The 21099-nt window shown below is 38.0% G+C and overlaps 1 protein-coding gene across 1 annotated transcript; it reads right to left on the reverse strand.

The window, feature by feature from the left end:
* Positions 1–16371: 16371 nt before the first annotated feature.
* Positions 16372–20874, reverse strand: SLN (sarcolipin). The gene is made up of 2 exons (XM_061125635.1): positions 20760–20874; positions 16372–16923 (listed from the first exon to the last, which is right to left on the reverse strand). The coding sequence occupies exon 2, from the start codon at positions 16846–16848 to the stop codon at positions 16753–16755; it is 96 nt and encodes a 31-aa protein (XP_060981618.1). The 5' UTR covers positions 16849–16923; positions 20760–20874; the 3' UTR covers positions 16372–16752.
* Between the last annotated feature and the right edge of the window lie 225 nt (positions 20875–21099).

Here is a 21099-nt window from a genome sequence, read left to right on the forward strand (position 1 = left end):
GCTCACACACCATGATCAGGTCAGCTTTATTCTAGAGATGCAAGGATTCTTTGATATATGCAAATCAATCAATGTGATACATCATATTAACAAATTGAAGGATAAAAACCATATGATAATCTCAATAGATGCAGAAAAATCCTTTGACAAAACTCAGCACCCATTCATGATAAAAACTCTTCAAAAAATGGGCATAGAAGGAACCTACCTCAACATAGTAAAGGCCATATATGATAAGCCCAGAGCAAACATTATTCTCAATGGTGAAAAACTAAAAGCATTCCCTCTAAGATCAAGAACAAGACAAGGATGTCCACTCTCACCACTAATATTCAACACAGTTCTGGAGGTCCTAGCGAAGGCAATTAAAGAAGAAAAATAAATAAATAAATAAAGGGAATCCAGATTGGAAAAGAAGTAAAACTCTCACTGTTTTCAGATGACATAATACTATACATAGGACCCCCTGCCCCAAAAAGCTATCAGAAAATTACTAGAGCTAATCAGTGAATTTATAAAAGTCATAGGATACAAGGTCAATATGCAGAAATCACTTACATTCCTATATACTAGCAACAAAAGATCAGAAAGAGAAATTAAGGAATCAATCTCATTCACCATTGCAACAAAAAGAGTAAAATATCTAGGAAAAAGAATCTACCTAAGGAGTAAAAAGAACTGTATACGGAAAATTATAAGACACTGCTGAAAGAAATCAAAGACAGCATAAACAGATGGAGAATATTCCATGTTCCTGGATAGGAAGAATCAATACTGTGAAAATGATTATACTACCAAATGCAATTTACAGATTCAATGTGACCCCTATCCAATTACCAATGGCATTTTTCACAGAACTAGAATGAAAATTTTCATAATTCATGTGGAAACACAGAAGACCCCAAATAGCCAAATCAGTCTTGAGAAAGAATGGAGCTGGAGGAATCACCCTTCTTGACTTCAGACTGTACTACAGTGAACATTGGAGTGCATGTATACTTTCAAACCATGTATTTCCCTGGATATATATATGTCCAGGAGTGGGATTGCTGGATCATATGATAGCTCTATTTTTAGTTTTTAAAGGAATCTCCATGCTGTTCTTCACAGTGGTTGTACAATTTACATTCCCACCAGCAGTGTGGAAGGGTTCCCTTTTCTCCACACCCTCTCCAGCATTTATTGTTTGTAGATCTTTTGGGTGAGGACCATTCTGACTGATTTTGATTTGCATCTTTTCATGTGCCTCTTGGCCATCTGTATGTCTTCTTTGGAGAAATGCATATCTATGTCTTTTGTCAGCTTTTTGATTGGACTATTTGGTTTTTTTTATATTGAGCTACATGAGTAGTTTGTAAATTTTAGAGACTGATCAGTTGAGTGCATGCTCAGTTGCACAGTCATGTCCAACTCTTTGTGACTCTATGGACTGTAGCCTGCCAGACTCCTCTATCCATGAGATTTCCCAGGCAAGAATACTGGAGTGAGTTGCCATTTCCTTTTCCAGGGAATCTTTCTGACCCAGGAGTCGAATCCATGTTTCCTACATTTCCTTCATTGGCAGGCAGATTCTTGACCACTGAGCCACCTCTGAAGCCTCACATTCTGCCTAGCATATACCAAAATTCTAGATTCCCAGGATGAAAGCAGGTTTAGCACAAATCACACTGTACAAACACCTTAGTTGTAGCAAGCAATTCTTATCAATGAGAGTGGAGGGAGCACTCTTGTAATCTTAAGTTCCCAGATGTCAGCCAAGGACCAACCTTATAAGAAGGCCTTTCAAAGGATAGCAGTCAGGTCTGCTATGTTACTCTTTTTTGCACACTTAGTGAGAATTCCATAGTGATAATCAATCAACACACTTCATGCTTTCAAATTCAAGACTCTTCTAATTTAGAAGCAAGCATTTTATTAAACAAAATTTGCAAATATTTTCTCTCATTCTGTGTATTATCTTTTTGCTTCATTTTGTTTATGGTTTCCTTTGCTGTACAAAAGTTTTTCAGTTTAATTAGATCTCATTTGTTTATTTTTGTTTTCATTTCCATAACTCTGGGAGATGAATTGAAAAACATTGCTGAGATTTATAACATAGAGTGTTCTGCCTATGTTTTCCTCTAAGTGTCTTATAGTATCTGGTCTCACATTTAGGTCTTTAATTCATTTTAAGCTTATTTTTCTGTATGGTGTAATTCCTCCTCGCTCATTTTTCTCTCTTTTTTGAGGCATAAGTCTGGCTTAAGGTTTATCATTTTGTTTATCTTTTCAAAGAACCAACATTGTTCCACTGATTTTTTTTTTCTGTTCATTTTTTAGTCTCTATTTTATTTCTGCTCTGATCATTATGATTTTTCCTTCCTTCTACTAAACTTGAGTTTTGTTTGTCCTTTGTCTAGTTACTTTAGGTAAGGTTGTTTATTTGAGATTTTTCTTATTTCCTGAGGTAGACTTGTATCATTATTAAATTGCCTTTTAGACCTGCTTTTGCTGCATCCCAGAGATTTTGGATCACTGTGTTTTAATTTTCATTTATCTCTAGGTATTGTTAATTTCTTCTTTGATTTTTTTTCAGTATTCCATTGGTGATTTGGTTTCATAGCTCACCCTTCATATATCTGTGCTTCTTGCAATGTTTTTCTAGTAATTGAATTGCATTTTCTAGTAATTCATAGCATTGTGATCAGAAAAGATATTTGATAGGAATTCAATTTTCTTAAATTTACTGAGACTTGCTTTCTGGTCGATCATTGATCTATCCTGAAGTATGTCCCATGTGCACTTGAAAAGAATGTGTAATCTACTGCTTTTGGATGGAATGTTCTATTAAGTTCGTTTGATCTAATGAGTCATATAGGCCAATCTGTTCTCATTTCTATCTGGATAATCTGTCTGGTGATGTAAGTAGGATGTTAAAATTCCCCACTATTATTATGTTACTGCCAATTTCTCCCTTTATGTCTGTTAATATTTGCTTTGTGTATTTAGATGCTCTTTTGTTGGATGTGCATTATTTATGACCATTATATCCTAATTATTGGATTGATCCCTTTATCATTATGCAATGTCCTTCTTTATCTCTTTTTACAGTCTTTGTATTAAAGTCTATTTTGTCTGATGTAAGTGTTGCTGCTGCAGTTTTCTTTTTATTTCTGTTTGCATGGAATCTCTTTTTCCATCCACTTATTTTCAGTCTGTGTCTTCAGATCTGAAGTGAATCTCTTGTAGGCAGCCACTCTGTCTTCAACCACTCTGTGCCTTTTTATTGGAACATTTAGTTCATTTACATTTAAAGTAGTCATTGATAAATATGTCTTACAGTCATTGTGTTAATTGTTTGGGGATCCTTCTGTAGTTCTTTTTTGTTCCTTTCTTTTCCTTTTGTTTCCTTCCCTTGTGATTTGTTGGCCATCTTTAGTGTTGTGTTTGTATTTCTTTCTCTTCTTTGTGTCTTTATTTATTACAGAGTTTTTGTGTGTAGTTGCCATACAGTTTATACATACCAATTTATAAATATATATAATAGTATATATATATATATATACATACACATATGAACTATTTTAATTTGTTGATCTCTTAATTTCACGCTCATTTTAACAATCCTGCAATTTACTCCCTCTCTCACATTACTGTTTTCCATATCATATTTTACATCTTTTTGTTTTGTGTGTCTCACAACTATTTATTGCAGATGTAGATGATTTTATTACTCTTGTCTTTTAATCTTCCTCCTAGCTTTATTCATGGTGATTTACTACCTTTTTCCTTGCTGCTTTTAATATTCCTCTTTATTTTTAATTTTTGCCATTTTAATTATAATGTATCTTGACATTGTCCTCTATGGGTTGATTCTCTTTTTGATCTATGCTTCCTGGACCTGGATGGACCTTCTTCTTCTTTTTCTTTTTTTCATTTATTTTTATTAGTTGGAGGCTAATTACTTCACAATATTGTAGTGGTTTTTGTCATAAATTGACATGAATCAGCCATGGATGGACCTTCTTATCTGAAGTTTTACTGTCCTATGAATTTTATTTGGACTCTTAAAACTGGAGTCTTAAGGAAATACCGGTACTCTTCCTGAGCAGGGGATTAGAGGGAATTTCTTAATTTGGGACTGAGAGCAAATTTTCTTGGCAGGAAAGGCCTAGAAGGAACATTTGATTGAACTGGGTTTGCTGACCTTTTTAATGTGTTTAGAAGAGATTTATATACATGGTCTCAACCAGTTGTTTGACATTAATTGAATGAGAGACAATCCATTCAGTTCTGAAGAGAGGGCTGCTTCTGGCCACCGGGAGTCTAGTGAAAGTATTTGAGACAAGTAACAGTTCCATTGGGCACCCTATCATGACACTTAGTTCACAGCTCACCTGGCAATATACACATACAAATTGTGTGCTCCAAGCCCCCACTGTGGTTCTAGACTGTCAGTAGAAGAAACTAAAGACACAAAAGAGCTGAATTAACTCAAGGGTGACACCTTGAGGAGCTAAGCTCACAAACAGCACATTTTGGACCCAGTATGCTGCCCTTAAAATTGTCCAGAGTCTGTAGTAAAATAAAGCTATAAGAAAATAGAAATCGTGTTTCTAAAGTTGACAAGCTCCTGGACATGCAGCTACTCCAAGGAGTCTAGGTGACCTCATATATAATTGAAATGCAGCCAATACTTTTAAAAATAATTTAATTAATGAATTTATTTATGTTTGACTGCCTTGGGTCTTCATTACTATGTGCATGCTTTCCTTGTTGTGGTGTGCAGAGTTCTCATTGTGCTGGCTTCTCTTGTGGAGCAGAGGCTCTAGGGCGCACAGGCCTCTCTAGTTGTGGCATGTGGGCTCAGTAGTTGAGTTCATGAGCTCTAGAATGCAGGCTCAGCAGTTGTGATGCACAGGCTTAGTTGTCCCACAGCATGTGAAATCTCCCTGGACTAGGGATTGAACCTGTGTCCTCTGCATTAGCAAGAAGGTTCTCGTCCGCTGGACCATCAGGCGACTCCAGAAATGGAGTGAATACATGAAAATACATATCTTGTGAAACAATGATAATGATGGGGCCCTTTTGACGTTTCAAAACTGGTTTTTGCATACACGGAAAAATCAGCTTCAAATGAGCGAATGAGTACTTCCAGGAGAAAGCTTGAATTTTACAACTTTTCTTATGTCCTTTAAAGGCAAACACAGCCCACATAGCCTGAGACTAGCCTTGGCTCAATGAGTTCAGCTCAGTTCAGTCACTCAGTGGTATCCAACTCTTTGTGACCCCGTGAATAGTAGCACACCAGGCCTCCCTGTCCATCACCAACTCCGGAGTTTACTCAAACTCATGTCCATCGAGTTGGTGACGCCATCCATCCATCTCATCCTCTGTCATCCCCTTCTCCTCCTGCCCCCCAATCCTTCCCAGCATCAAGGTCTTTTCCAATGACTCAACTCTTATTAGCCTTTGCCCTGCTTCATTCTATACTCCAAGGCCAAATTTACCTGTTAGTCCAGGTGTTTCTTGACTTCCTACTTTTGCATTCCAGTCCCCTATAATGAAAAGGACATCTTTTTTGGGTGTTAGTTCTAGAAGGTCTTGTAGGTCTTCAGAGAACTGTTCAACTTCAGCTACTTCAGCATTACTGGTTGGGGCATAGGCTTGGATTACCGTGATATTGAATGGTTTGCCTCGGAAATGAACAGAGATCATTCTGTGGTTTTGAGATTGCATCCAAGTACTGCATTTTGGACTCTTTTGTTGACCATGATGGCTACTCCATTTCTTCTAAGGGATTCCTGCCTACAGTAGTAGATATAATGGTCATCTGAGTTAAATTCACCCATTCCAGTCCATTTTAGTTTGCTGATTCCTAGAATGTCAACATTCACTCTTGCCATCTCCTGTTTGACCACTTCCAATTTGCCTTGATTCATTGACCTAACATTCCAGGTTCCTATGCAATATTGCTTTTTACAGCATTGGACCTTGCTTCTATCACCAGTCACATCCGCAACTGGGTATTGTTTTTGCTTTGGTTCCATCCTTTCATTCTTTCTGGAGTTATTTCTCCACTGATCTCCAGTAGCATATTGGGACCTACCGACCTGGCAAGTTCCTCTTTCAGTATCCTATTATTTTGCCTTTTCATACTGTTAATGGAGTTCTCAAGGCAAGAATTCTGAAGTGGTTTGCTGTTGCCTTCTCTAGTGGACCACATTCTGTCAGCCCTCTCCACCATGACCCGTCCGTCTTGGGTGGCCCCACACGGCATGGCTTAGTTTCATTGAGTTAGACAAGGCTGTGGTCCTGTGATCAAGTTGGCTAGTTTTCTGTGATTATGGTTTTAGTGTGTGTGCCCTCTGATGCCCTCTCGCAACACCTACCATCTTACTTGGGTTTCTCTTACCTTGGACATGGGGTAGATCTTCATGGCTGCTCCAGCAAAGTGCAGCTGCTGTTCCTTACCTTGGACGAGGGGTATCTCCTCACAGCCGCCCCTCCTGACCTTGACCGTGGAGTAGCTCCTCTTGGCCCTCCTGCGCCGGTGCAGCCGCCGCTCCTTGGATGTGGGGTAACTCTTCTCGGCCGCCGCCCCTGACCTCCGACGTGGCTCAATCAGTAGAACCTAAAACAAAAACAAAACAAAGCAAGGGTAAAGAAGCCTTTTTTAAACCCAAATGAATATACTTATTCCAACTATAATGTATATGCTGGTGAATTTTACATTGTAATCTCTGACTCATAAATGAATTTTAAAATAAAAAGTATGAGATCGCTGTGTTTATCAGAAGGTACGTATATGTATGTATGTATGTTGTAAACATATTTCTATCTCTAGATAGCATTTTCCAAAAATAACTTGTAAATTGCCTCTATTTAACTGACATGAACAAATAAGCACTTATATAATTTTCAAAAATACAATAGAGGGAATTCCCTGGCAATCCAGTAGTTAGGACTCCAAGTTTTCACTGCCGGGGGTCTAGGTTCAATCCATTGCTGGGGAACTAAGATCCTACAAGCCATGTGATATGGCCAAAATTAAGCCAAATAACTCATGTTCATGGGATCTGGGAAGTATTCAACATTTGGTTAATGCTGAATTGGTTAATATCAAGTTAGTATTTGGTATTAAAGTTAGTTTAAGTTGTTGATTTAATTAATACATACATGTCTTTAGAATCATCAACATTAGGCATGATACTTTTATTGTATATAGGTTTACTGAAAGTCAATAAGCTCATGTTATCTCATTTACAAAATGATCAAGAAGAAACATAACTTGGTATGATATTTTCATAAATAATAAAATAGAGATGAATGGTTTAAACATTTTTAGGTGAACTCTGAGAATAATTGTTCTATGGTATGTCTATTTAAAAATATTTTCTGCATAGTTTTGGTAAGTTGAAGCTTTAAATTTTGCTATTTAAGTTAAATGACAGGAATTCATTGAATGTCTAAAACATTTTTAATTAAGATAACATGCTGAAGCATTTATTGTCAAAGAATTCTATGCTTACTTACTTTGACTTCTTATAGCAGAGAGACTAAATATGTTTTAGACTATTAGTATATTTTATGTTTTTTTGAAAATTATTATAAAGTAGCACATAGCTTTAGAAATTAAGATTTTAAAAGGACTGTAATATGTATAGTAGGTTATGTGTCGGTGAGAGAAAGTATGAAGAATGGAAAATTTTTGTTAAGGAGAAAGAAAGGATTTTGTCCTGAAGCTGGTTATTTCTAAACTGACCACAAAGTAATTTCTTTGAGAAGTTTTTTTTAAAGTTCATGTTGAGATTCCTCATGAAAAGTTCCAGCAAATTCAAATTTAAATGAATCTATATGATCATTTATGTAAATGATGCACACTTATGCAAATAATTAGGACAATTTTCTTGAAACCAGACTTATTTTGCCAACAAACTAGTCTTAATTTGGCTATAGTTGGCAGAAATGAGGGTAATTTTAAAGAGAAAAACCATGTTTCAGTAATGTACCTTTGTGGATATTAAGTTCTTATATTGTTAATTGTCTTTGAGGTTTGGTATTTGATGCCTAAGACTCACTTCCTAGATGGCTCTTTGTTGCTATGTTACATTATTGTAATGTTTAATTGAATTATTAAAAGGACATTCTAAGACCATTTTGAAGTTCATCACAGTAATATATCTTTGGATGAAGGTCAGGTGCTTCATGAACAGCAACCAGGAGACTGTGCATACTGGAAAAGGCATTATTTAAAGGATTTTCTCCAATCCAGATGGAAGAACTCTTAACTAGTTCATTTGCAGTGAAACTAAAAGGAATTAACTCTTGACTTCGTATTCCCCACTTTAAAAGGCCCCTGAACTGGACTGGACTACTGAGAGGATTTCTGACCTCAAACTCACCATGAAAACAATGTTCAAATAGAGAAAACATACCTTCAAAAGGTCAAGAAGAAGACAACAGCAGTGATAGACAACTGACCCTAAAATCTAGACCACGTCTATAAGATCTATCCTACTAAATCAGTAGTACTGTTTACTGAGTGTTTGTCTCCCTATCAAAATTCCAAGCTACTGTTTTACTTCTAGCTATACTTTTGCCTCAGTGTTCAGGATGGAAAGAAAAATTTTTTGTGAAGTCATCGCAGAGTATAGCTACTCATGACATGTACAACTGATTACTTTAACTCTACTGCTAAAAGCAAACATAAAATGTATGTGTGATAATTTGATATAATTGATAAAATATATAGCTTATAAAGGGCTTCTCTGGTGGCTCAGAAAAGAATCTGCCTGCAATGCAGGAGGCCTGGGTTCAATCCCTGTGTTGGGAAGATCCCCTGGAGGAGGGCATGACAACCCATTCCAGTATCCTTGCCTGGAGAATCCCCATGGACAGGGGAGCCTGGCGGGAAAACAGTCAGACACAACTGAGCGACTAAGCACAGCACACAGCCTATAAAATATTTCCCCATCAGCATATATCTCTGTGCTTGTTCACTATGTCTGATTAGTTTTCCCCTGGATGGACCTCCCAGGTAGTATTAGTGGCAAGAACCAGTCTGCCAATGCAAAGACATGAGACCTGGATTTGATCCATGGGTTGGGAAGATATCCTAGAGGAGAAAATGGTAACTCACCCAGTATTCTTGTCTGGAGAATCCCATGGATAGAGGAACCTGGCAGGCTACAATCCATAGGGTTGCAAATAGTTGGATATGACTGAAGCGACTTAGCACACATGCAAAGTGCATAACTAAGCAAATATAAATACACACACCCACAATCACACCCACACCCAGACACACACAAAGAAGGCCTACCACCACTGAGGGACATAATGGACCCAGAGCAGACAACAATTCTGGCATCAAAGAACAAATATTTTAATCAACAATTATTTCTATTAGCTTAATTAGCCATCAGTATTCTTATTTCTTCTTGCCCACTGCTCTTTTGATAGACAAAGAAAGATGATTCCAAGACTTTGTTTTAAACTCTTGGTAAATATCATTTTATACGTTGTACACCCCATATGATTGCATGGTAGAGCAATTTAATTATTTGCCTAGAGGTTTTTGATATATGCCATCTTTGGCACTTTAAGTCCAGAGTAAGAGACTGTGCCTTCTGCCCTAGAATCTATCTGATAGCACAGAGGAGCAGTCACAGTGATTGGAAAGAGCTCTCTCTGATCTGAGTTGGAAAGAACAGATTCAGCCTGTCATCTCTGCATTTCATTAGCTCTGTGTTTGGGAACTGGTCATTTGTCCTTTCTGAGCCTCAACCTTCTCCTTTTAAAACAAAAGTTATCAATAAAAATAAACACTTCACAAGACAGAAAGAAATTAAATAAGTTCCTAACACAATAGATGTGAAATAAGATTTATTTAAATATGCTGTTTGTAAGTGAAGTTAATTAACCCTACCTGCAGGCAGTTTGAAAAATGAAATTTCCCCAGTGTTTACCTTGTCTGTAGATAAATTTTAAAATATACCCAATACCCTGGGTTTAATGAGTCAATCATAAACATCTCAAACTATTCAGAATGATGATAGATTTAGATCAAAAGAAGCAAGCACCATGAATATTTCATAGAGCAGGTAAACTGCCTTTGGAAAAGTTGCTTCAACTGATCATAATTTAAAATAAGTTTAGTTTGCTCATTACTGTAACAGAACTGTTAGAACTACAGATTTCATGCCCCCTCTTTATTATACTGTGGGGGCACAACTTAAGAATCTAATAATAGAAATGCATATATGTCTATTCCAAGGATTTTTCTATCTAACCAAACTTTTATTGATACGTTCAATAGATACTTATCTAATGATAATGATGGACCAACTAGGAACTAAAATTTAGCATTGAAGAGAGTCCCCATAGATGAGAAACAAACATAGGAGAGACACAAAAACAAATCATAAAATGTGATAAGTGCTATGAGCATGTTAGGAATGAGGCTAAGAAAACGGTATTACCTGGGGATAAGTTTCAACAGACTGGTTCCAAATAGGAAAAGGAGTACATCAAGGCTGTATATTGTCACCCTGCTTATTTAACTTATATGCAGAGTACATCATGAGAAATGCTGGGCTGGAGGAAGCACAAGCTGGAATCAAGATTGCCGGGAGAAATATCAATAACCTCAGATATGCAGATGACACCACCCTTATGGCAGAGAGTGAAGAGGAACTGAAAAGCCTCTTGATGAAAGTGAAAGAGGAGAGTGAAAAAGTTGGCTTAAAGCTTAACATTCAGAAAACTAAGATCATGGCATCTGATCCCATCCCTTCATGGGAAATAGATGCGGAGACAGTGGAAGCAGTGTCAGACTTTATTTTTTGGGGCTCCAAAATCACCGCAGATGGTGACTGCAGCCATGAAATTAAAAGACGCTTTCTTCTTGGAAGGAAAGTTATGACCAACCTAGATAGCATATTAAAAAGCAGAGACATTACTTTGCCAACAAAGGTCCATCTGGCCAAGGCTATGGTTTTTCCAGTGGTCATGTATGGATGTGAGAGTTGGACAGTGAAGAAAGCTGAGTGCCGAAAAATTGATGCTTTTGAACTATGGTGTTGGAGAAGACTCTTGAGAGTCCCTTGGACTGCAAGGAGATCCAACCAGTCCATCCTGAAGGAGATAAGTCCTGGGTGTTCATTGGATGGACTGATGCTGAAGCTGAAACTCCAATACTTTGGCCACCTGATGCGAAGAGTTGACTCATTGGAAAAGACCCTGATGCTGAGAGGGATTGGGGGCAGGAGGAGAAGGGGACGACATAGGATGAGATGGCTGGATAGCATCACCGACTCAATGGGCATGAATTTGTGTAAACTCCAGGAGTTGGTGATGGACAGGGAGGCCTGGTGTGCTGCAATTCATGGGTTCGCAAAGAGTCGGACACAACTGAGCGACTGAACTGAACTGAAGTTTCAAGAAGTAACACCTAGTTGCAGTCTTAACAAATTAATGTCAGGGGCAGAAGGAGAGGAAATTTAGGGCAAAGGAAATAGATGTGCAAGCTCACTGCAGTATAAGAGAGCATCAGTTCAGTTCAGTCGCTCAGTTGTGTCTGACTCTTTGCGACCCCATGGACTGCACCATGACAGGCTTCCCTGTCCATGACCAACTCCCGGAGCTTGCTCAAACTCATGTCCATCAAGTCGATGATGTCATCCAACCATCTCATCCTCTGTCATCCCCTTCTCCTCCTGCCTTCAATCTTTCCCAGCATCAGGGTCTTTTCCAATGAGTCTGCTTTTCACATCAGGTGGCCAAAGTATTGGAGCTTCTGCATCAGTTCTTCCAATGAATATTCAGGAATGATTTCCTTTAGGATTGATAAGGGAACATGGCACGCTTGAAAACTACAAATGTTGAAAATGGTTGGAAACAAGAGGTGGTGGGAGGGGGGACAAGAAGGATAGATAAACAGAACAGAAGATACATGGATCAACTAAGAACGCTCTTCTGTGTCAAATTTTTTTAAAGACATTCTGACAGCAAGATAATGATAAAATATATCTAGAAGTAACATATTCAGAGAAAAAGGGGATAGAATTTGTTTGGTTTGTCTCTAACTACTGGGGGTGCTCTGGGCTTTCAGGACAGGATTCTGCATGATTTAATTTCAAGGTGGTGACAGATGAACTCTACCTTCTTGAGGCAGGCTCTGGAACCCTATGTAGGAATAGCAAAGATCATGTACCAAAATAACTGGGGGACAGTTGGGAATGGCAAAAAGTATTAGATACCAGTGGAAGTAAAAGGGGGCCTCTCCCCTTGAGATGGCTTCTAGATTGATTGAGAGCTCCAAATTAGAAGAAAACAATGGTAGCACTACAATTTTATAACAATATTCACACACTCATGTCTGGGTCAGTGGAGCAGAGATGGAAATGTGGTTATGAAGGCTGATCAGGTTGGAATACCTTGGGGCTTTTTTCTTAGAGCTATGGTTTATATCAAGAATTATCTGGATAATTCCTTAGGGAGAGGAGCTGGTGACCAGATGTCGTGCTGGTGCTGCTAGAGATTGATAAAAGCTTGTGTGTTACCTCAGTGTAAAAAATTGTTAGATAAAAATGAGGTGTTCCAAAAGATGCCCAATTGAGTAGTTTAGGGGAGACTGGAAGAAAAGTGTAAGCCAACAGCACACCTTCCTTTTAAAATTTGTGTGATTCGTTGGCATTGTGATATGAGCAGCTCAACTTTAAGATTTTCTTGGATCTTGGCATCCTAGAATTTATTGTAGGAAGAGACCATTACCCAACAGAGAGCTGTGCAAACATTATGATGGTTACTGGGGAGGACTGATCTGACAATTATGGGTAAATGTTGTGAGGTGTTCCAAGACTCAAAGTCTAATATCTGTGTAGGCACAGACATCATTTAGAAAAATGTCAGTGGCAGGAGGCTTGACAATGAGGGATCCCCGAGGTAGTTCAACTCAAGTCAGAATCTTGAGATCTGTCCTTATGTGGTATAACTTCTGCCAATGTTGGGAGAGGTATTCTATACTTCAGCCAGCAGATACTTTCAATTTCCTGAATTTGTCATGCTCTCTGGAGAAGGAAAAGGCAACCCACTCCAGTATTCTTGCCTGGAAAATCCCATGGACAGAGGAGCCTGGTAGGCTACAGTCATGCAGTTGCAAAGAGTTGGACACGACTAAGTGACTCCACTTCACTTCACTTCTGACCTTTAGATCTTTATTATTGCTGTCCCCTCTGCCTAGAATCTCCTCCAATAACATTCTATCCTTCCCTTGTCAAAGAACTTAGGCCATGATAACCATCTGTTTATGTCTCCTTTGGTAAATCATATTCTACATGAGAATGGGGCTTGTTCGTCTCATTCTCCATCTTAGCCCCAGGGACTAGTACAATAAGCTACCTGTTCAGTTCAGTCGCTCAGTCGTGTCTGACTCTTTGCGACCCCATGAATCGCAGCACGCCAGGCCTCCCTGTCCATCACCAACTCCCGGAGGCTACCCAAACCCATGCCCATCAAGTCAGTGATGCCATCCAGCCATCTCATCCTCTGTCGTCCCCTTCTCCTCCTGCCCCCAATCCTTCCCAACTCAGGGTCTTTTCCAATGAGTCAACTCTTTGCGTCAGGTGGCCAAAGTACTGGAGTTTCAGCTTCAGCATCAGTCCATCCAATGAACACCCAGGACTTATCTCCTTCAGGATGGACTGGTTGGATCTCCTTGCAGTCCAAGGGACTCTCAAGAGTCTTCTCCAGCACCACAGTTCAAAAGCATCAATTTTTCGGCACTCAGCTTTCTTCATAGTCCAACTCTCACATTCATACATGACTACTGGAAAAACCATAGCCTTGACCAGATGGACCTTTGTTGGCAAAGTAATGTCTCTGCTTTTTAATATGCTATCTAAGTTGGTCATAACTTTCCTTCCAAAGAGTCTTTTAATTTCATGGCTGCAGTCACCATCTGCAGTCATTTTGGAGCCCCAAAAAATAAAGTCTGACACTGTTTCCACTGTCTCCTGTAGTTTCACATAATTATAATGAATGAATTAATTAAAGGGAGAGAAGCTATGTAGGCTCGAGTCTATGAGCTATAATTTTGTTTAGCAAACATAATTCAGCATTTTGGTTCCTGAAGAGAGCTAGCATCTCATTTTGGGGGTAACTGGAGAGCTTTCGAGTGACTAGGGCCAATATTGATATAGTTCTGTGATGATTCAGGAAAATTCAGGCCATAGGGAAGATTATACATAAAAAGAGACTATTAAATGAGACTGGAATTTAATAATGACTAAGACTCTTGAACGTGGGAGAAATTAGACAAAATTACTAGTCCCAGCTAGAGGATGTCCTACCTCTTCAAAAGTGACCTATAACAGGTTCTATCAGTAGATCCAATCACATGAAAATAGAGAAAAAGCAGGTGAGGACTGACAAGCAAGAAATATTGCATAGAGAATTACAACTATTATCTTTAATTAGGCTGATATTTTGTAATGCTAAAGAATGTGAGGATAAAAATTTATACTCTAATGGTTTAGAGATCTATAGTTAAGCATGGTTTGTATCCAGTTACCAGGAGAAATTAATATGGCATTTTTGTCATCCTAGTTTCACTACTTATATCTGGTTAGTGAGGCCTACAATCCTCGGTTCTCACATCTGCTAAATGGAAATAATGTATAGGGAGTGCCAAATTCAGGGCTTCATATACAATAGACTCAATAAATAATACCTGTTGTAAATGTTGGCACCAACACTCAGAGGAACGGAATTTGTCATGTTTTTGTCCATTCCCCTCTCCACTACCACATACACATGTTCTCAAACACATATACAAACATTGGTAGATTTTCTGAGATTTTCTTTGAGTAAGAAAAAGACTGGTAACTCTCTCCCAAGGGGCCTGGAGCCATGTGCCCATGAGTAAGCATGCTGTACACTAAATCACTAACAATTGCATATCCACATGTGTAGTCTGACTCTGAAATTAGGAATGTGACATTGAGGACCATACACTGTTGTTTCTCAAAATTTGTGAGAACCCATCAAAATAATAACACTTTTTTTTCCTTTATCTCTTTCAGGGCTCTTAGCCTTGGCTGCACATTAGAATCACCTTGGAATCCTTTTAAAAATAAATAATGCTCAGATTCAATCCCAGAATAGTGATGTTAGAAACTCCTGGAAATAGGGCTCAAGCTTGGGTCATTTTCTGAAGGTTCCAGGTGATTCTAATGTATTAATTCCACAATTCTAATCTGCTAAGTCTGTGGAGACCATAGACTATAGCACTGGCATCATTAAGTAGCTTGTTTAAAATGCAGAGTCTCAGGCCCCAATACAGACTAAATCAGAATTCAAACTGAATTGGAATCTGCATTTTAAAAAGGCCTCCCAGTGATTCATAATCACATCAAAGTTTGAGACGTACTGGTGTAGGTATCAGTGTTTCTCACCTCTGGCTACACAATATATTTATCTAGAGGACTTTTGGAAAATGCAGATTCTTGAGTTCTACCTCCTGAGATTTTTATTTAATTAGTCTGAGGAGGACCCAGAATAAATATTTTGAAAAATCACCCCTAAGTAAATAAACTGCATCCAGGAATGAGAATCACAATGCTACGTAGGCAAGGGCAGTAATAGGCTACATTCAGTAAGGAATGCCTTTATGGGGGTACTATGAAAAATGAGGCTCAACAATACTCCCTTTCTCCATGGTTACCTTGAGATTAGCACAGAGAACAAATGTGATCTGTCTAGTGTGGGGTTTTCTAGCAACAGGCTTAAGAAATGACTATTTCATGTATTCACAAACATGAATGTTGTATTTTCTATTCTCTGTTACAACTGTAGTTTATTAGCGACTAGCTCTATTTGCATAATGACTATAACCTAACTGGAATATGCTACTCTTAGGGACATGACTCATGTTTCAGTTTTACTTAATGGGAAATAATGTAAATATATATATATATATATTAAAGCAAATGGAGATATTACAGAATAAAATATACTTTTGTCAATTTTAATGATAAAACAAGGCTTCAAAGAAGTTTTGTGCTTTTAGTGAACAGTTCAGGCTGTACTCCAAACCTCCTAGTGAAATGAATTTATTTTCCCTCTGCCCTTGGGACTAATTCAGAAGGAAAGTTTAAGGAAAACTGAACCAATGGAATTGTTTGAAATACGACACTCTTAATGGACTTGGTTTCAAACCCTCAGCAGTTGGAAGATCTTGACTTATCTCAAATGCTAGAACTATTGTAACATTTGTCTTCAAACTTCAGTCTCAGTCAAGGATCAAATGCCGTATCACAAATAGAAGCTAAAATAAATTTTAAAAGTCTTATTTTTGGTTGACTTAACTTTATTCACATGATAGTTACAAGGGCTGACAAAGACTTCCTTTAACATTTCTTTCTTCTGGCAGGTTGATTTAGAGTTTGGTTGCTGAGTGTGGGTTGAAGGGATATGTGGTGAGACAGATCAGGGGCTTGTTAACATTCTATGTCATCATGAATCCAGTTTACTTTTAACCTTGTGGCTTGTCTAACACATTTGCAGTAAGAATTGGGGAATAAATTTAATGCTTACTGGCAAACACTTTGAAGCCATTGAGAGAAGCTCTGGAGGCACCCCAGATATTGTGCGAACTGGTCAGAAGTGCCGTGAGATGCCAGAAAAGGCATCCCATGACAGCAGTGGGATGTCAGGGCATACAGAAGACAGCCCTGGAGCATTGCAGTCAATTCCAGGATCTGTGGCATCTCAGTACTGATAGGACCTCACAAGGAGCCATATAAGGATAACTGTAATCAGGACAACGGTGAAGTTGAGACACAGCTCCCGGGTGGATCGTTCCATTCTCAGAGTGGCGTGGTGAGAACCGAAGGCAAACTTCTGAGGGCACACCAAAGACCTCCTGCTTGTCCTTACCTCCTATCAGAAAGTAACAAAGAAAACAAGAAATTAGTGAGCATTCTTTCCTCAGAGAAAATAGAAGCATTATGGAAGGGAAATGTGTTATAGGCTGAATTGTATCCCTCCCCCCCGCCCCCACAAAATTCATATGTTGAAATCCTAATTCCCAGTATCTTGGGATGCAACTATATACATATATATATTTTTTTATTGAGAGATGTGGTTACATTTGGAGATAGGGTCTTTCAAGAGGTAATCAAGATGGGTTAAATTAAAATGAGGTAATTAAGATGGGTCCTAATGCAATATGACTGTTATCCTTATAAGAAGAAGAGATTAGGACACAAACATATGCAAAAGGAAGACCATATGAAGACACAGGAAGAAGATGGTCATATGCAAGCCAAGGACAGGCCTCAGAAGAAATCAACCCTGCCAATACTTTGATTTCAGATATCTAACCTCCAGACTATGTTTGGACTAGAATTATTACTCTTCTCTGGGTCTCCAGCCTCCAATTTCCCCTGTAGATTTGGGACTTGCCAGCCTCCACAAGCATATAAGCCAATTACATTACACACACATACACACATCCTCCCTATTGGTTCTGTTTCTCTGAGAAACCTTGATTTACACAGTCTTTTTTTTTTTTTTCTTTTGACCTGATGTCAAAAAAACCAATACAGTTCTGATTATTTTCCTGTGATGACTATATTGATGCTTATGGGGTTTTCCTCACAGCACAGTTGGTAAAAAAAAAACCCACTTGCAATGCAGGAGACCTTGGTTCAATTCCTGGGTCAGTAAGAGCCACTGGAGAAGGGATAGGCTACCCACTCCAGTATTCTTGGGCTTTCCTTTTGGCTTAGCTGGTAAACAATCTACCTGCGATGTGGGAGACCTAGTTTCAATCCCTGAGTTGGGAAGATCCCCTGGAGAAGGGAAAGGCTACCCACTCCAGTATTCTGGCCTGGAGAATTCCATGGACTGTATAGCCCATGGGGTCACAAAGAGTCGGACATGACTGAGTGACTTTCACTTGATAAAATACAAAATATTGCTTTTTTCTTTTTTCAACTTCTGTGTGTATGTGTGTGCATGCTTGCTTGCTTTGCTCCCAGTGAGTAAGGTCAACCAAAACAGAAGGAAAAAAAAAGTTATGGCTTAGAATTTTTCTTGCTTCAAATTACATACAGAGATAGGATACCATAATTTTTCAAGTTTCGAGCTGATCTATCTTTGTCTAACCCTGTGAAAGCATTAAGTAGTTTCAACAGCTGCTTGGCCTCTTGAAATCCCTGCATTGGGCATAGAGCCTACTGGGGTCAACCAAAAGTCCCTCACATAACAGGCACTCAGTCCAAACGGCAAGTGTTAACCCCATGGATACTTCTATTTCAACAAGGGCTTGTGCCAGCTATTTTTAGTCAAGTCCAGGATGTGCTTATATTGTAAACACTTCAAAAAGTGGGGGTGGTATCTTTATAGTCTATGTAGATAATACTTGAGGAAAATCATGCTTTGAGAAACATAAAATTATTACTTCCAATGATGTGGCATAATTGACACTGTGAATATGCAAACCAAGTGAAAGTAAAGATTAATAATAAAATTTTAAATAGAGCAAAAGTCTACTATGGAGTGGAAAAAGTTTAAAGGGAAAAAGTGTTTTATTTTCTAAAAGTGGAAGTTCAGGGGGAAGAAGTCTCCCCTGAATTATGAATTATAATTACTATATTTCTTTTATTATTAGTGTACCAAATTATTAATTGTATAAACCAGTCAAATGATCCTTTTTAACATTTTATGTTATTGTTGTTATAACACATAAGTTCAGATAAGATTATATTAACAGGTACATTGTTGAATGTTGATTTAAAATATGACCAATGGTAACTGATTCATGTTTCACTTTCCTTTTAATTCTTACTTATATTTTTGCCCTCTACACTTTTTCCAATGAAAATCTTTACAAAGATTTGCTTGAAGGAGAAAGTAAACAGAAGAAAATGAAGTATTAAGGAAGTAGAGAGAATGTATAAGCATGTACACCAGAGCAGAGGAGAACAGGAAGTTGATGAATTCATGCAAGGAGCCTAAGAACAAAAGAATCTAAAGACTCTAAAGCAGATTCTTCCTTATGGATTTATTGATAAAATTAAATCCTGATCCAAACACCAATTTATTTGAATAAGTCCCGAAGAAGTAAAAAGATATGTAAAAAATAAGAGGCCTTATTTACAATGATCAAAACGACCCAACTCAGGGAGGGCAAAATAACTGTCCCATCAAATCTTATGAGACTGTGACCTGAGAGGAACGTATTCAGAAAATGTTGCTGAAAGTTGTCCAGAGCTTTGATCGTGTGACCTTCACAACAACTCTGACATTTACAACTCAGGCAAGTTTTGTGATTTTTCTCTCTCCCAAGATTATTGCTAAGAAACTGACTTTTAGAGAGAGGTTAAGTTGTTTGTGTGATGACACATAGCAAGTTAGAGGCAGAACTAGAACTGGCAGACTGGAAATAGTTGTTGGATTGTGGTTACTCTGTAGGAGTGAAAACATGAATGATAACCACAAATAACTGCCCTGGCTAGTGTAAATTTTTGACCTTTGGGAAAACAATTTGACATTTTTAAATTAATGTTGATAATATTAATTCTCTTTTATCTGGCTCTTTCATTCTGGCTCTAGAAACTCAAGCACATATATACCAGGATATATATATAAGAATGTTCATAGCAACATTTTCATAATATCCCCAAGCTGAAAACAACTCAAATGTTCATCAGCAATAGAATGAATGTGAACTGTGGTATGTTCATACATTGCTATAGAGCAAATAAAACATATGAACTACAGCACCACATAATAAGATGGGTGGATTTCACAAAAATAACTATGAAGCAAAAGAGGAATTTACAAAAAGAAACAGAGAATGCAATTCTATTTCTTCAAAGCCAAAAACAGAAAATTTAATTATATTGTTTAGGAACTCAGACAGAGATGGTAAAATTATAAAGAAAACCATGGATAAGATTAGCTCAAGAATTAAGATGATGATTACCGATGATAAGGCAAAAGGGAAAAGTGATCAAGAATGAAATTCTGGAGTGCGCCAATGACAATTTCTTGACCTGAGTGATATTTATACAGGTGTTGCCTTACAATAATTGTTCAAAGAGTATGTTTTATGGACTCTTCACATTTTTTTCAATGGTCTCTGAATTGACAGCTACTCATTACACTTCTTTATTACCTATGGTTTACCTCTTACTATATCTTGCACTTTGATGGTAAGCTTAAAATGCTGTTGTTTTGTATGTTTTTAAAGTAATAAAACACAGCATTAAGGTGGGAATTTATAATGAATCCAATTCAATCAACATATAGCTAACTATAGGGAGTGGGCTCTAATTTCACACACATTTATGCCAAAGTTAGGTAAAACCCAGATCAACAATCTTCCATTTTTCTGCTGTTAACCCACAAAGACAATTTTGGCTTCATTTTAAATCTTTCCTGACATCAAGATCACAGTGTATGACTCAAAGTGAAAAAACAAAAGAACTCTGAATAAACTGTTTGATATTGACTTTCTTTGAATGGAGACTTGGAAAAGATGGAAGACATCTTTTCCTGTGTGATATCTTTTAATAGGAAGGGAGAAAATGCATGCCATAAGGTGAAAAAAAGGAAAACAAGAATCAATAATATTCTAGTCTAAGAAACACTGCGTACAATAGGCATTGTCTATTTCATTAAGAAATGTAAATATTCCCGTGCTTTTCTTATCTGCAACTTGTACACACATACACACTGTATGCTAAGCTTAAAAATCCTGCTGTTACCTGAATAGGGTCAAGGACACCCTGGGCTGCAGTAGGCTTCTCCTCTGTCTCTCCAACTTGGGCTCCAACTCCTGCTTGTCTCCCAGGCCGTCTGGACTTCTGGGCTCTGGGCAGGGCCTAAAGTAGTCTAAGGGAGGTGGCAATCACTGTGATGTCACTGGTGAAACATCTCGAAGGAACAACCTCCAAAGGTTGGAGGCTATTTGTGTTTAGGGGGACATGGAAATGTGTTGACTAAGGCTATTCCTTTGGCTGCGAGTTTGTATTATTAATAAAAGCTCAAGGACTTAAAATCCTTTTCTTTCCAGTTGACTTTTGGTATAATTGATGTAGGTTTTAA

The sequence above is a fragment of the Dama dama genome, chromosome 1, assembly GCF_033118175.1.
Source record: "Dama dama isolate Ldn47 chromosome 1, ASM3311817v1, whole genome shotgun sequence".
Taxonomy (NCBI): Eukaryota; Metazoa; Chordata; class Mammalia; order Artiodactyla; family Cervidae; genus Dama; species Dama dama.